Source organism: Myotis davidii, unplaced genomic scaffold (assembly GCF_000327345.1).
Source record: "Myotis davidii unplaced genomic scaffold, ASM32734v1 scaffold534, whole genome shotgun sequence".
Classification (NCBI taxonomy): domain Eukaryota; kingdom Metazoa; phylum Chordata; class Mammalia; order Chiroptera; family Vespertilionidae; genus Myotis; species Myotis davidii.
In genome coordinates, this window is record NW_006286678.1 from 6408848 (window position 1) to 6422939 (window position 14092).

The 14092-nt window shown below is 38.6% G+C and overlaps 1 protein-coding gene across 1 annotated transcript in view; it reads left to right on the top strand.

Moving 5' to 3' along the window:
- The window catches only part of KIF24 (kinesin family member 24), a 63157-nt gene that overhangs the window by 33788 nt on the left and 15277 nt on the right, over positions 1-14092 (top strand). The window contains exons 6-8 of the mRNA XM_006758574.2: positions 2095-2182; positions 10170-10291; positions 11107-11212. Coding sequence (XP_006758637.1) covers positions 2095-2182; positions 10170-10291; positions 11107-11212 — 316 coding nt within the window. The remainder of the gene's footprint in view (positions 1-2094; positions 2183-10169; positions 10292-11106; positions 11213-14092) is intronic.

Here is a 14092-nt window from a genome sequence, read left to right on the forward strand (position 1 = left end):
CTGGAATTACCTGTATGTTTACCGGTAATAAACTTGCACTGTTTTATGTATATGTTTGATTACATACAGCCTTGTGACAGTTTTCCTGCATGTCATAAGCATTTGAATATAAATTAAAATGTTAAAATCAAATCTGATATTGTTTTACCTTTTATTTGGTGTGTGGAAGGTGTGCGGAAGAGGGGGTAGTCTTATACGGCGAGTATATAACAAACTCTGTATTTTGAGTGGAAATGTTAGGGGGTCGTCTTATACGCCCAGTCGTCTTATACGCCGGCAAATACGGTATTTTTGAAACTGTCAGTTTTGCTAGAGAAAGATGTAAATTAGCCTTTCATTAGTATTTTTTAAAGTGATCGTTATCCTAATATTTACCCAAAGGTTATCCCTTTTATTTTGGTTTATGAAAAAGATCTAATTTCAGGAGGTCAGGAAATCAACATATATGTAAATCCCTTTTTATTCTTTTGACCTATTATTACACTAGAAGAACTATAATGTTTTCCACTTTCTATTGTTTTTCCTCCTCAATAATCTTAGGGTAAGCTTTGTGATAGCTCTTCTAAGTCAGTAAAAAGAAAAGAAAATCTCTTTACTTCACATTAGACTTTTAACTCTTATAAGAAGTTAAAAACTTAAACTGTTGCCCTTGCAACATAATAGTAACTTAGAAATGTGTTGAGTAACTCTGATTTTAAATCCCTATTGTATTTTTATGGCCTAAAATTTTATTTATGTTGAAACAGATGACTTGAGTAGGAGGCAACAAAATTGTGAAGGTATCTACTGGGGAAAAAGAGGGAGAAAAGAAGTAGGAGAGATGAAGGGATAAAAGTTTATCATAACAGAATTAACCAGACATGAGACATGTTGGGAGTAGAGTAGTAACACCAAGTGGAAAGGAGTGAGTTGAGGCTGAACATGGTAGAAGGCTGGGGAAACCAAATCTGAAATAGACTAGCCCCACAGCAAAGATTTCCAGAAGGACATGAAAGTTCTGTGTGCTCCAGGCGAATACTGGATGGGAGGGGAGTTGGAGGAGGGAAAACATGATAGGATCAGCTCCCATTGTAGAGGGGCACTAGAGTATTGAGTAGCATAACCAGAGAGGCCACTGAGTGGGTTTAGGCAAGCCATGGTCCTGTGGACTCTTCCAAGAACAAGGGACGGTTTGCCACAATCAGAAAACGTATAGATTTTGGTGGTTCAGTTGTGCCAAATTAAGGAGGGTGCTGCTCTAGGGCTGCTTTGACAAAGAGTTGCCTTTCTTTTTACCCTCTTTGTTTTGGTTTTAAAGCCTCAAGTTAGCTTAATCACAGCTTCTGTCCCAAGTCCCAGCAACCTTATTAGGAGCTCTTTCCAGTCAGAATGGCACTTCCTCTAAATAATAGTTGGCATGAGAATAAAAGCCACTGTTGTGCTGTGTATGTGGTTCATTTGTTCGTGTGAAGACACAGTCAGATTATTCAACCGTTGTGTGATTCTTTAATGAATGACCCAGGTATATTGCCCTGTATATTTGCATTCTTTGATTATAGCCAAGGGGATGGGAATATGCTTAGTCCTGGGTTTAAGCTTCTCTAGGGCTCACCTAGGCTTACTCTGCAAGTGTCTTGTGCTGTGGGGTTTTTTTGTGTTTTTTTTTGTTTGTTTGTTTGTTTTTGTATTTCTGGTTAATTGGCTAATATCTCTTTGTTTCCTCCCATTCTGGGACTTCTAACATGTCCTGGTCCACTGATGGCACCCTTTCTTGTTTGTTTAGAGCTTTTTAAATTTGTTCTGTTGTTGTTTTTTTAATAAAATATATTTTCTGTACTAATAGTCGGGCTTTGATAAATGTAGATAAAAGTATATGTATGTTCAGTCCACCTCTTAAACTAGAAACCAGAGTTTAAGGAGCTTTAAATTAACTCTTAAAAATAGAGGATAAATTGTTTTTATACCTTTGCATAAAAAGTGATAGAATCTTGTTTATAGGATTTAAAAATCTAGCAGTATATATTTTAGGCTGTCTATTAGGAACCTTTCTGAGGTGAGCTCAGGAGATAGGGCCTGGGAAGTATGTTCAGGAATAACATGTTCTTGCCTCTGCAGGCTCTTCGCAAGAGAAGATAGCAAGCACGTGGTACAGATTGTGGGACTGCGAGAGGTTCAGGTGGATAGCGTGGAGCTCCTCTTAGAGGTAACTCTCCCTTCCTTCTTTACTACACCACTGTAGCAGCCTAAGTACAGGGGAAGAATTCATTTTGCTATCTAGCAAGTATGATGGACTCGGATTTAGTTAGGAAGATGGCAATGGCAAGCACACCACTTCACCTTTATAAACGTGAATCCTCCTCTTAGAGGATCACTTCTTTCTCTAAGTTGGTTGTCTCGGTGCCATGGTAGTGGGAGGTAGGGCATTGAGAGAACCTAATGCATGAGAGGATACTCTTGGGCCAGTTTCAAAGGCTGCTAATGAGTATTTCTCTGGTAATGGGCTCTGGGAAAAGCTGCTAGAGAGAAATATTCTTATTTTAAATAAAAATTTTAATAAGTAATACTTTCATAGGGGCTCAAAATTCAAAAGGTACAATGAAAATATCCCTCCTGTTGCCTTTTCCTGAGGCAACTAATTCTGTTTTAATGTTTTTGTATATCCTTCCAAAGATATTTTAAATTCTTCTTTTATTAAAAGTTATCCTTTCATTATAACCAAAGTGACACTTCTTCGTTATTACATTTAAACATTAAAAAAATATGTAAAATAGAAAAATAAAGTCTCCTTTAACTTACTGTACTTTCTCCACTGAGATATCCACTGTTAATAGTTTAGAATATTTAGATTTTTTTTTCTATTCTGGAATTTTATTAACTTACGTGTATGTATTTCTGGTGAATCTCCCTTTAAGGAAGTAGTCCTCAACTTGGCTTTACATTAGATCATCAGGGGGATTTTTTTTCCTTACTTAAAAAAATTGTTTAACCTTTTTTATTGTGGAAAAAGCACTGTACAGAAAAGTGCATAAAGCCTATATGTGTACAGTATAAAGAAACAAGTGCCCTCATAATCAACTACTCACATTAAGAAATAGGACATTGCAGCACCCACAAGAACCCAATTATGCTCCCCTATCTTCCTAACTTTTATGCTAATCACTTTCTTGTTCTTTCTTAGTTTTACCGACTATTATCCATAGATAAACTTAGTTTTTTTAAATTTGTATAAATAAAATCACATCTTTTGTGTCTTCTTTTGCTCAACATTATGCTTTTGAGATCCATCTATGTTTTTGCATATGGCTGTAGTTCATATTTTTTTTGCAGTTAGAACTCCATCATATGAATGTAGCATAATCTATTTAACCATTCCACTGTTAATGAATAATTGGGGTTGTTTCTACCTGGGTCTCTTCTGAGCAATGAGCCTGTTAATGTTCTTATACACATATTTCAGCATACGGGTTCTCTAGGTTATGTTGTGAAATGCACATCTTCCACTTCACTACATGATGCCAACTGCTTTCCAACATAGAGTACACACTCCCATAAGCTGTATATGAGCAAACCCATTGCTCTTCATCCTCACCAATACTTTCTTTGATTTTTGAATTTTTGCCTGTTTGAAAATGTTTAATTATATATTTAATTTGCATTTCACTAATTAAGAAGGAAATTGAAGAGCTTTTACTATTTTTTTTAAATACATCTTATTGATTTTTTACAGAGAGGAAGGGAGAGAGATAGAGAGTTAGAAACATCGATGAGAGAGAAACATCGATCAGCTGCCTCCTGCACATCTCCTACTGGGGATGTGCCCGCAACCCAGGTACATGCCCTTGACCGGAATCAAACCTAGGACCCTTCAGTCCGCAGGCCGATGCTCTATCCACAGCCAAACCGGTTTCGGCGAGCTTTTACTATTTTTAACTTATCTTTTTAATTTCCTCTTTTGGGAGTGCCAGTTTGGATTTTTTTTCCTCTATTTTGGGTTGTCTGTCTTTTATTGATTTGTATATTCTGGATATGAGTCTTTTGTCAGTGTTGTATGTCATAAGCATGCTGTCTTGTTCTTTGGCTTGTTTTTCTAGTTATATGATGTCTTTTAATTTTGCTTGAGTCCGTGTAAGGCCAGTTAAATCAGGATTTCTCAAGGGTGAGGCCCAGATGTGGGTATTAGTATTTTAAATTGAAATATTGTTCACATACCATAAAACTCACCTTTTAAAAGCGTATGCTTCAGTGGCTTTTTTAAAAAATATATATTTTATTGATTTTTTACAGAGAGGAAGGGAGAGGGATAGAGTTAGAAACATCGATGAGAGAGAAACATTGATCAGCTGCCTCCTGCACACTCCCCGCTGGGGATGTGCCCCCGCAACTGAGGTACATGCCCTTGACCGGAATCGAACCTGGGACCCTTGAGTCCGCGGGCCGATGCTCTATCCACTGAGCCAAACCGGTCAGGGCTTCAGTGGCTTTTTAATATAATTTTCTTATTAAGATTAGACTAGAGGCCCAGTGCACAAAATTTGTGCACTGGAGCCGGGGGGCGGGGTGTCCCTTAGCCCAGCCTGCACCCTCTCACAATCCAGGACTCCTTGCTCATTACTGTTCGGCTCACTGCTCCTTAGAGCTGCCACGAAGGTGGAGAGGCTCCCACCACCGCTGCTCCGCTCTCCAGCCGTGAGCCTGGCTTCTGGCTGAACAGCACTCCTCCTGTAGGAGTGCACTGACCACCAGGGGACAGCTCCTGCATTGAGCATCTGCCCCCCTGGTGGTCAGTGCGCATCATAGCAACTGGTCATTGCGCCATTCAGTTGATTTGCTTATTAGCCTTTTATTATATGAGCTAGGGTGAACTTTTAAAATAATACCCACCTTACCCTAGCCCAGTGGTCGGCAAACTGCAGCCCCTTGAGTGTGGCTCTTCCACAAAATACCACGCCCTAACCGGTTTGGCTCAGTGGATAGAGCATTGGCCTGAAGATTGAAGGGCCCTGGGGTCAATTCTGGTCAAGGGCACATGCCTGAATTGCGGGCTCGGTCCAACGTGCAGGAGGCAGCCAATCAATGGTTCCCTCTCATCATTGATGTTTCTCTTCCTCTCCCTTCTTCTCCGAAATCAATAAAAATATATTTTTTTAAAAAAAGTTCCCCAGGTGATTCTAATGTGCAGCCATCATAGTTATCTTCTAGTATATCCAACAAGCTTGGTTTAGAGTCAGAGAGAAGGCTGGCAGGACAGACTGGGTACTTGACAATATTCACCTTTAGAACAGCTTCACAATATACCCCTCCACAGACTTGGCTGCATGAAATGGGAGGGTGGCCCGCCAATGATAGGTCTTTTTCTAATAGTTTCTTTTTCCTGGGACAAACAGGCAAATTTGTTTAAGGGATGCAGCCTCATACTTGTGTGATTATTAGATTTCTGAGTCCTGGCATCCAAAATCTCAGGCTAGCACCTGAGTGTGGCTGTTTTAGAGGGCCACCTAAGAGCCAAGAGCCCCTTGGATTGCTAAGGCAGGCACAGAACAAAAGTGTGTGGGATGTGTTGAATAGGCTCCCCTGAGGCTGTGACCATCCTTACCTGTCTAGAACTCCCTCCACTGTGGAGCCCTAAGGAAATTGTTTCTCATATACCTGTTCCCTTGGCCCCACTTTCCCCAGCCATTTGTTCGTTGGCCCCGGAGTTTCACGAGATTTGGTCCTCATGATGTGTTTGTCCCTGGAGATTAGACCAATTCAGTAGGAAAGGAGAAAAAATCAAGAGGAAGTCCCCTTTCCTTTGCTATGGTGTCAAATCACACTCTTCACCCTGAAAGAGTATATGGCACTGCTCTATCCTATGGTATGTTTCCTGAGAAAAGCAGAAAGAAGTTTCTTGTTAATCAACATGTTACTGCCATTGATACACTCCATCGGTAGTACATACGAAGTTGTACAAGAAGGAAGCCCAGCTGAGATCAAAATGGAAAGTTGGTATAAATTATGAATATCTGACACAGTTACCCTCATAAACATTTATTGACTCGAAACAACAGCACTTGCAAACTCAGATGTCACACTTTCACTGTCTCTCGGGTGTCATACTAACTCAAGTATCACCCATGTGTTTGCTCAAGTATCACTCTTAGATATCATCTTCAAGTGTTATCCTCAGAGATCACCCTCGGGCTCACTCAGATATGGCCACCTGTTACCTGTCTCACAACTGGCAGCTTTATTTTATTTTATTTTTTATCATTTCCTTGGCTATGGTTGGCAGCAGAGGCCACATAGCAAGAGCTTCCCCTAGATGAGCCTCAGTTGTATATAATTGCCTATCTTACTGAAGTACTATAGGCCTTCTTTGATATTCATGCAGGAAACTTAGAGATTAAATCCTTATAACCAGTCAGAGCTGGGTCCCAGTGCCATGTATCCTTGAGCATACCTTTACTTTCCTGAACCTGAAATATATGGATGATAGTCGATGACTGGGTCTAGTAATAGACAAGGAAATTAGATTACATAAAATGCTTACTGTGATGCTAGCTCAATTTGTCATATCTATTATTCTTATTAATAAATCACTGAATGTTTCCAGTACCACAGAATTCAGCAGTTGCCTCTATTTTTTATTGTAGCAGGTCCCCATTTCACTACTCACACAACATGCTTTGTTTAAAGGACCTAGATTTAGAAACTTGCACCATAGACTTCAGTTACTACAAATACTTCCTTCAGAAGAAAGAATTTTAGAAGGGGGAGGAAAGGGAATCTAGTGTTTTTTAAAGTGATTGCATTAAGGGAGAGGGAGAGAAAGATAGAAACATCAATGATGAGAGAGAATCATTGATCAGCTGCCTCCACACCCCGCTACTGGAGATCGAAACCACAACCTAGGCATATGCCCTTGACTGGAAGCGAGCCCAGAACCCTTCAGTCTGCAGGCCAACGCTCTATCCACTGAGCCAAACCAATGAGGGCTACTCCTAGACTTTTTAAAAAAATTTGTTTTTATTAATTTTAGACGGAGAGGAAGTGAGAGGGAGAGAGAAACATCAATGTGAGATAAATATTGATCACTTGCCTCCTGCATGCCCCCTATGGGGGATCAAGCCTGCAACCAGAGCATATGCCCCCACCCAGAATCAAACCAGCAACCTTGTGTGTGTGTGCGCGTGTGTGCGTGCCTATGCACATGTACATAAAACAACCAGCTGAGCCACACTGGCCCGGGCTACTCCTAGACTTTATTTCCTCCAAGTAAATTGTCCTTCCCCCCTCCTTTCTCCCTCCCTCACTTCCTCCTTTCCTTCCTTTTTCTTTTTGCTTTCTTTTTTTAAAATATATTTTTATTGATTTCAGAAAGGAAGGGCGAGATAGAAACATCAATGATGAGAGAGACTCATCAATCAGCTGCCACTGGGGATCAAGCCTGCAACCAGGCATGTGCCCCGACTAGGAATCGAACCGTGACCTCCTGGTTCACAGGTCGACGCTCAACCATTGAGCCACGCAGGCTAGGCTTTCTTTTCCTTTCTTCTACTGGGGAGCCCATGGAATCTCCTGTTGATCTATAAAACTATTTCCCCCATGAAACTGAGTGATTTACATTTGTGAAAATAGTTTAAGTTTTGGAAGTTTACATGGAGATGTTAGTTCTTTAGTATCTTTTTAAAAATTAATATTTATAGAAAACTTACTATGTACAATCATGGTACTAAGTGCTTTACATGTATTATCTTTTTAATTCTCATAAGTAACCTATGAGATTACCATTTTTATAGATAAGAAACTGAGACCCTAAAAAGTTAAGTGATTTTGCAAGTGTTCATACATTGCAGAAGTTCACACAACCATGTGCCAGAGCTGGCATGTGAACCCAGATAGTCTAACTTAAGATTTCAATCTCCTAACTACTACACTTGAGTAGTATGTCATTTACAAAAGTTTGTCTGGTGATCTTCACAAACTGCCTCATTTTTTACTCCTTAGAGCTCAGCTGCTTTATTCCACAGTTTCTGAAAGTTATGATGATTTCAAGCTATTACTGAAGGCGAGGAAACTGGACCAAGGACCAGAAATTCCTTCGTGCCTTCCCTAAAAGGCATTTAGTCAGGAAAGGTTGCCTGAACATGTTAGGTTTTCTCACGGGTACCTAGTACCTCATGGTAGACAAAGTGCAGTGACAAGCCAAGTACAAAACTCTATGATAGAACCCAGAAGCCAGCCTTTCTTGACTCCTCTGGGGTGAATTTCACCACAGAGCTATCCTTTCCGCCTCCTGCCAGTATCCACAGTTCCTGACCAGGTGTAGCCTTGATGCCTCTCAGAGTCCTCACTAGGTCCCAGTAGAAGAATCATCATTACTCATATGTAGCAGAGGGCACCTGGCTTCTATCCCTAGACTATATCCTACCAATGCGACCTTGGATAAGTCACTTAACTTCTCAGTGATCCCTCCCTTATCTATCAAGCATATTGCTCACACAAATGTGGAGATTTAAAGGATCTCTCTTGTCTCTCTCGTGGTGTTTGTAAAAGACAAAACAGTGAGAACCCTGAAACTCTAGGAGGAAATGAACCAGAATCTTGTTAACTCTGGGATTTTGGGCGGTATATGTTTTCTTCTGTGTTTGCTTAGTTTTCCACAGGAAGCATGTCTTAATTTTTTAATGAAAAAAACAACAATACAAATCTAAGATGATCCATCATCATTGTATTGTTACAGTCTATGTAAGCATGAAGTCAGGGCGATAGGGAGAGGCTAGGATGAAGAAGTGTATTTAAGCTGGGTGGTTTGGGAACAGATAGACCATAAGTGAACTAGCCAACATCCAGTACTTTTTGGGGTGGGGGGGCACTTACACCGCACTCAGTGTAAGGGATTACTGCTCTAACTTTTCTGATTTCTGATTAGCAGCAACTTGCTATCCATGTAGTTGATAATCTAGTTTTATAAATTAACAGGTTCTTCTCATCACAGAAGGATTTATCAGATAGTCCCTTTAAACTTTTAGGAAACTGTTTACAAAATTAGTCCATTCACAGTATGACTCTAAATTTCATTCTAAAATATAATTCCAAATCTCACACACAGTTAATCTTTAAAAACATTAACTATTGTTCAGACCATTGAGGAACTTAGTTGAAATTTTTAAATGCATAAGCGCCTGCTTGTTAAGATATTTTTGGCCTATTGTGGAAATTTGATTGTTAACTTTTGGACTCTTAATTTGGAAACTGTAGCTATATTCTGTTTGATATAAATTAAAATTATGAAAGATTGAGAAAGAATGAGATAGGACTTACCTTTAATGTACCGCAGTATAAATAAATTTATTGCCAGTGCCCTAGTGTAGTAGAAACCACATGGGCTTTGGAGTCATACCTACTGAATGTGGAATTTGGTTCTGCCACACAACAGCTGTTTGTGAGGAAATCAACCTCTGAGTTTATTCCTCAACTGTAAACGGGGTCTAATAATACTCACCTCACATTAGGCTGTTGTGAGGATTCTATCAAATAGTATATTTAAAGTTTTTCACCTTTTGAATCTCAGAAATTAATACTCCTTCCCCTGTCCAAAATAAGGGCAGCATATTCATATATGGCTGTGTTTTCCATAGCTAGAGGATTTCCCCATTCCCTGTGGCCAGAGGCACCTAGGTTAGTCTTTATTCCTGAGTGGGGGGGTCATTGGTCTCAAGGGAAATCATGGGCTCATGGCAAGTGCAATAACTCATCAAGTCCATGTTCCCACACATCAAGCCTGACCCCCTTTATGACTGCATACTGGTGAAACAGGTGGATGTGATCAGTCCATGATGCACATTTCTGTCCTTTGCTTCAATTACTAAAATAGGTGGGAATTATGGGACCTTGCTTTGGAACCAAATTATGCCCTAGGGATTTTTGTCAGGCTAAATCCATCAAAGATATTAAAATATATATGAGATCAAGAGCTTTCAAGCTATTGAACGTTCTCCCCAATATTAGTATTCCACGTTATTTTCATTGCTGTTGGGTACTTACTCTGTATGATTTAGTGTTTGGGTCCCTTTCAACATGAAGGGGGGAAAACTGCAGTGTACTGACAAAGTTAGATGTCTGGTCTCTGTTGCCTTCAGCCCACTCTTGGGAGCCAGAGGGCTTTGTTTACTCCTTGGGGAAGTCACTCTATGGACTTTATTTTTTAGGTGATTCTGAAGGGCAGCAAGGAGCGCAGCACTGGGGCCACTGGAGTTAATGCAGACTCCTCCCGCTCTCATGCTATCATCCAAATTCAGATTAAAGATTCAGCCAAGAGAACATTTGGCAGGTGAGCTGGAAATATTCAGGAATTGCATTGTCTGCCTTTTCCTAATGTGACTTTGAAATATGTGTTATCAACAACAGGACACCATGCCACCACAGAGTTCTTTATTTCAAGGCTAGAGTAGAGTTGTTAGCCCTGAAATAAATCATTATACTGAAGTGCCATCAGTTGATTAATCATGAAGTAATGGCCTATTGTTGGTCAACCCTAAGTTATTAAAAGGAACATTGATTGCTTCTAACGTGAAACACGGTATCAGCAGAGGAATAGCAGAGAATGCATCTCAGAGAGCTTACAGGCCGAAAAAAGAAAAAGGAAAATTAATCCATCCTTCTTAAAAGAAACCATAAGACAATTGGGTACATTCATTGCTTCTCTGGTGCTATCTTAGCAAACTCTGCCACACTGATGGATGAGCCTATCTCACCTCTGAGTAATGAGTCTCTTTTTTTCCCTTTCTTCCTTCTTTTTTTTTTTTTTTTTGGCTGGAAAGCAGCCCACAAAAGTTTCTGTTTAATTATCTAAGTGGTCCCCTAAGTGCTTTACATTGTGGTCATTTAGCCTTATGGGAAGAATGTTTTATTAATTTCAATCATACTTTCTCACGAATGATTAAAACCAATGAAAGTGTCGGGTTGAACAGTGCCAGCAGCAGCAGACAGATCAGAATCTTGCAATACTTTTGGAAAGCTGACAGTAATGTGTTTTTTCCTGAGTATGGGCCAGTGTTAATTTCTTCCGGCTGTCACAAAATGCTGACTGATACAAAAATAAACCAAAGCTCCAAAGAAATCATCCCTGCTGTGTCTTTTCTCTAGGATCTCTTTCATTGACTTGGCTGGCAGTGAAAGAGCAGCAGATGCCAGAGACTCAGATAGACAGACAAAGATGGAAGGCGCAGAAATTAACCAGAGTCTTCTGGCTGTAAGTTGTTCTAAAGCTTTCATCTAAAAATCCTTCTTGAGAGATTTTTCCATTCTTTACATGCAGCCAGAGTGGGTGAGGGTGGGATGGAATCAACAGAGCAAGGGCATGCTTTTATCTGGCAGCGAATTCCAAGAATGGAAATGGAGGCTGCCCAATCAGATCCTCAACAATTCTAGGCAACTCTTCCTTATTCTCTCTGTCTTCTCTTCCTCTGGTCACTCCCTGCCAGTTAGGAATAGAGAAGTATTTCTGAAATTACTGAATGATTAACTTAGGTAAGCTTTCTCCCTCTCATCAAGTTTTAAAATTACATTAATTTTGCAAACATACAAAACTAGAACAAATAGTATAATGATCTCCCAAATACTTGTCACCCAGCATCAACATGTGAAAAATCTACCCAATACCTTTCCTTTTCCTAGTTGAATTATTTTAAATGAAGTCCTGTCATCATGTTATTTTTCCACAAATATTGTATTATGAGATATTTTTAATATAGTTATACCAGTATCATACCTACAGAAATAGTTGTTTAATGTTATCTATTATCCATTATATTAAGTAGTATAGTTTCTTCAGTTATCCCATAAATGTCTTTTTTTAGTTTGTTCAAATCAATATGCAAACAAGATCCTTTGGTTGATATGTCTCTTTTATTTCATTATCAGTTCTTTTTCTCTCTCTCTCTCTTTTTATATCAATATATTCATTTAAGAAAACTGGGTCGTTATCCTACAAGATTTCCTACAGTCTGGATTAGGCTGACTGCATCTCCATGTGGATGTGTAACATAGTACTATATCCTTTATCGTTTCTATAAAGTGGTTAAGATCTATATTTGTGCTGTTCACTATGTAGCCACTAAGTTACATGTGGCCATTGAGCCCTTGAAATGTGAGTCTGAATTGAGATATACTCAGTGTAGAATACACACTAGATTTTGAAGCATATAAAATAGCTCTATTTTTTTCATGTTGATTACATGTCGAAATAATATTTTTGGATGAATTAGATTAAAACACAATTAAATTATGTGTTTAATGTTATATTTAAAATATATTAATGTGGATATTAGAAATTTAAAATAACATATGGTTTGTATTTGTAGCTCACATTTCTCTTGTGAAAATGCTGAGCTAGAGGATTGATCAGATTTAGGTTTTATATTTTTTTGGCAGGAATAATTCATGGGTCATTCTTAGACTTCCTATAGGAACACATCAAGAGGTACAGAATGGTTGGTTGTTTCTTTTTGTGATTTTAAGAATTAAGAAAGACTCAAGTATTGTCAGCCTAATTCCTCCATTATAAAATTTACCATCATTTAACCTATAGCTTTAGAGCCATTGATGTTCATCACTTATATCCTTGTTTCAGTAGGGATTACAAAATGGTGATATTCTAATTCTAGTATTCTTTCTGTATTTATTAGCTGGAAAGAACTTTTCCTCAGCTATCTGATTATCCTGAAATATAGTTCATACAGTGGAGGCAAGATAAATGCTAGATTTTTTGCCTTTACTCACCAGTTTTCAGAATGAGTTGGTATCCTGGGAACCTAAACATGACCAATGAGTTTGTTTTCGTTTACTTTTTTGTTGGTTTTTGTATTACTATAAACTCATCATAATCATTATTCTTTTGCTGCTTAAATTGTGTATCTTTGACTAGTGGGAGCCTTTTCAAGTATGTTTCTGTGTTTCTTTGACCCAACCCTACTAGTCCCTGATAGCTTCTTGGCTTTCTGTTCTAACCTCATCTTGTACATTTCCTTCCCCAGGTTTGAGTCAGCCATTTATTCATCAAACCCAGTGTTTTAGAGGGAAATGGTATTTAGAGACTATTTAGGGGTGCTTACTACCATTGGGTTAGTCCTTGCTTCTAGATCTTTTTAAAAAGATGGACACAGTTAAGAAATAGATTATCTTTTTGAAAGAGAAAAATATATCAGGGATTATAGGGTTTTCCCAAAACACTAATTTGAAAGAATATATATACCCCTATGTTCATTATAGCATTATTTACAATATAGCTAAGATATGGAAGCAACCCCAAGTGTCCATCCATAGGTGTTTAAAAAAGGTCATGGTAGATATATACGATGGAATATTACTCAGCCATAAAAAGGATGAAATCTTACCATTTGTGACAGCCTGAACAAATCTAGAGGATATTATGCTAAGCAAAACAAGCAAAATTGAAATAGACTCATAGATACAGAAAACAGACTGATGGTTGCCAGAGGGGAGGACTAAGTGAAAAAGGTGAAGGGATTAAGAAGTACAGATTGGTAGTTTAAAAATATTCAGAGGGATATAAAGTACAGCATAGGGAATACAGTCAGTGATATTGTAATAACTACGTATGGTGCCAGGTGGGCACTGGAAATATCAAGGAGGACACTTTGTAAAGTATATGATTGTCTGTTATGCTGTATACATGAAACTAATATAAAGTAATATTGAATGTAAATTTCACTTGGAAAAAAATAATATATCAAGGATAAGTAGCAATAAAAAGATTATAGAGTTTTCGCTTAATGTTTTGAATTTGTATTTCTTTACATTTTCTATTATGCTAGAATTCTTTTTTTTTTTAATATATTTTTATTGATTTTTTACAGAGAGGAAAGGAGAGAGATAGAGAGTTAGAAACATCGATGAGAGAGAAACATCGATGAGCTGCCTCCTGCACATCCCCCACTGGGGAAGTGCGCACAATCCAGGTACATGCCCTTGACTGGAATCGAACCTGGGACCTTTCAGTCCGCAGGCCGACGCTCTATCCACTGAGCCAAACCGGTTTCGGCTATGCTAGAATTCTTAAATTCTGAAACATTAATCAGTGTATTTGTTCTACTTCAATATGTATGTATTT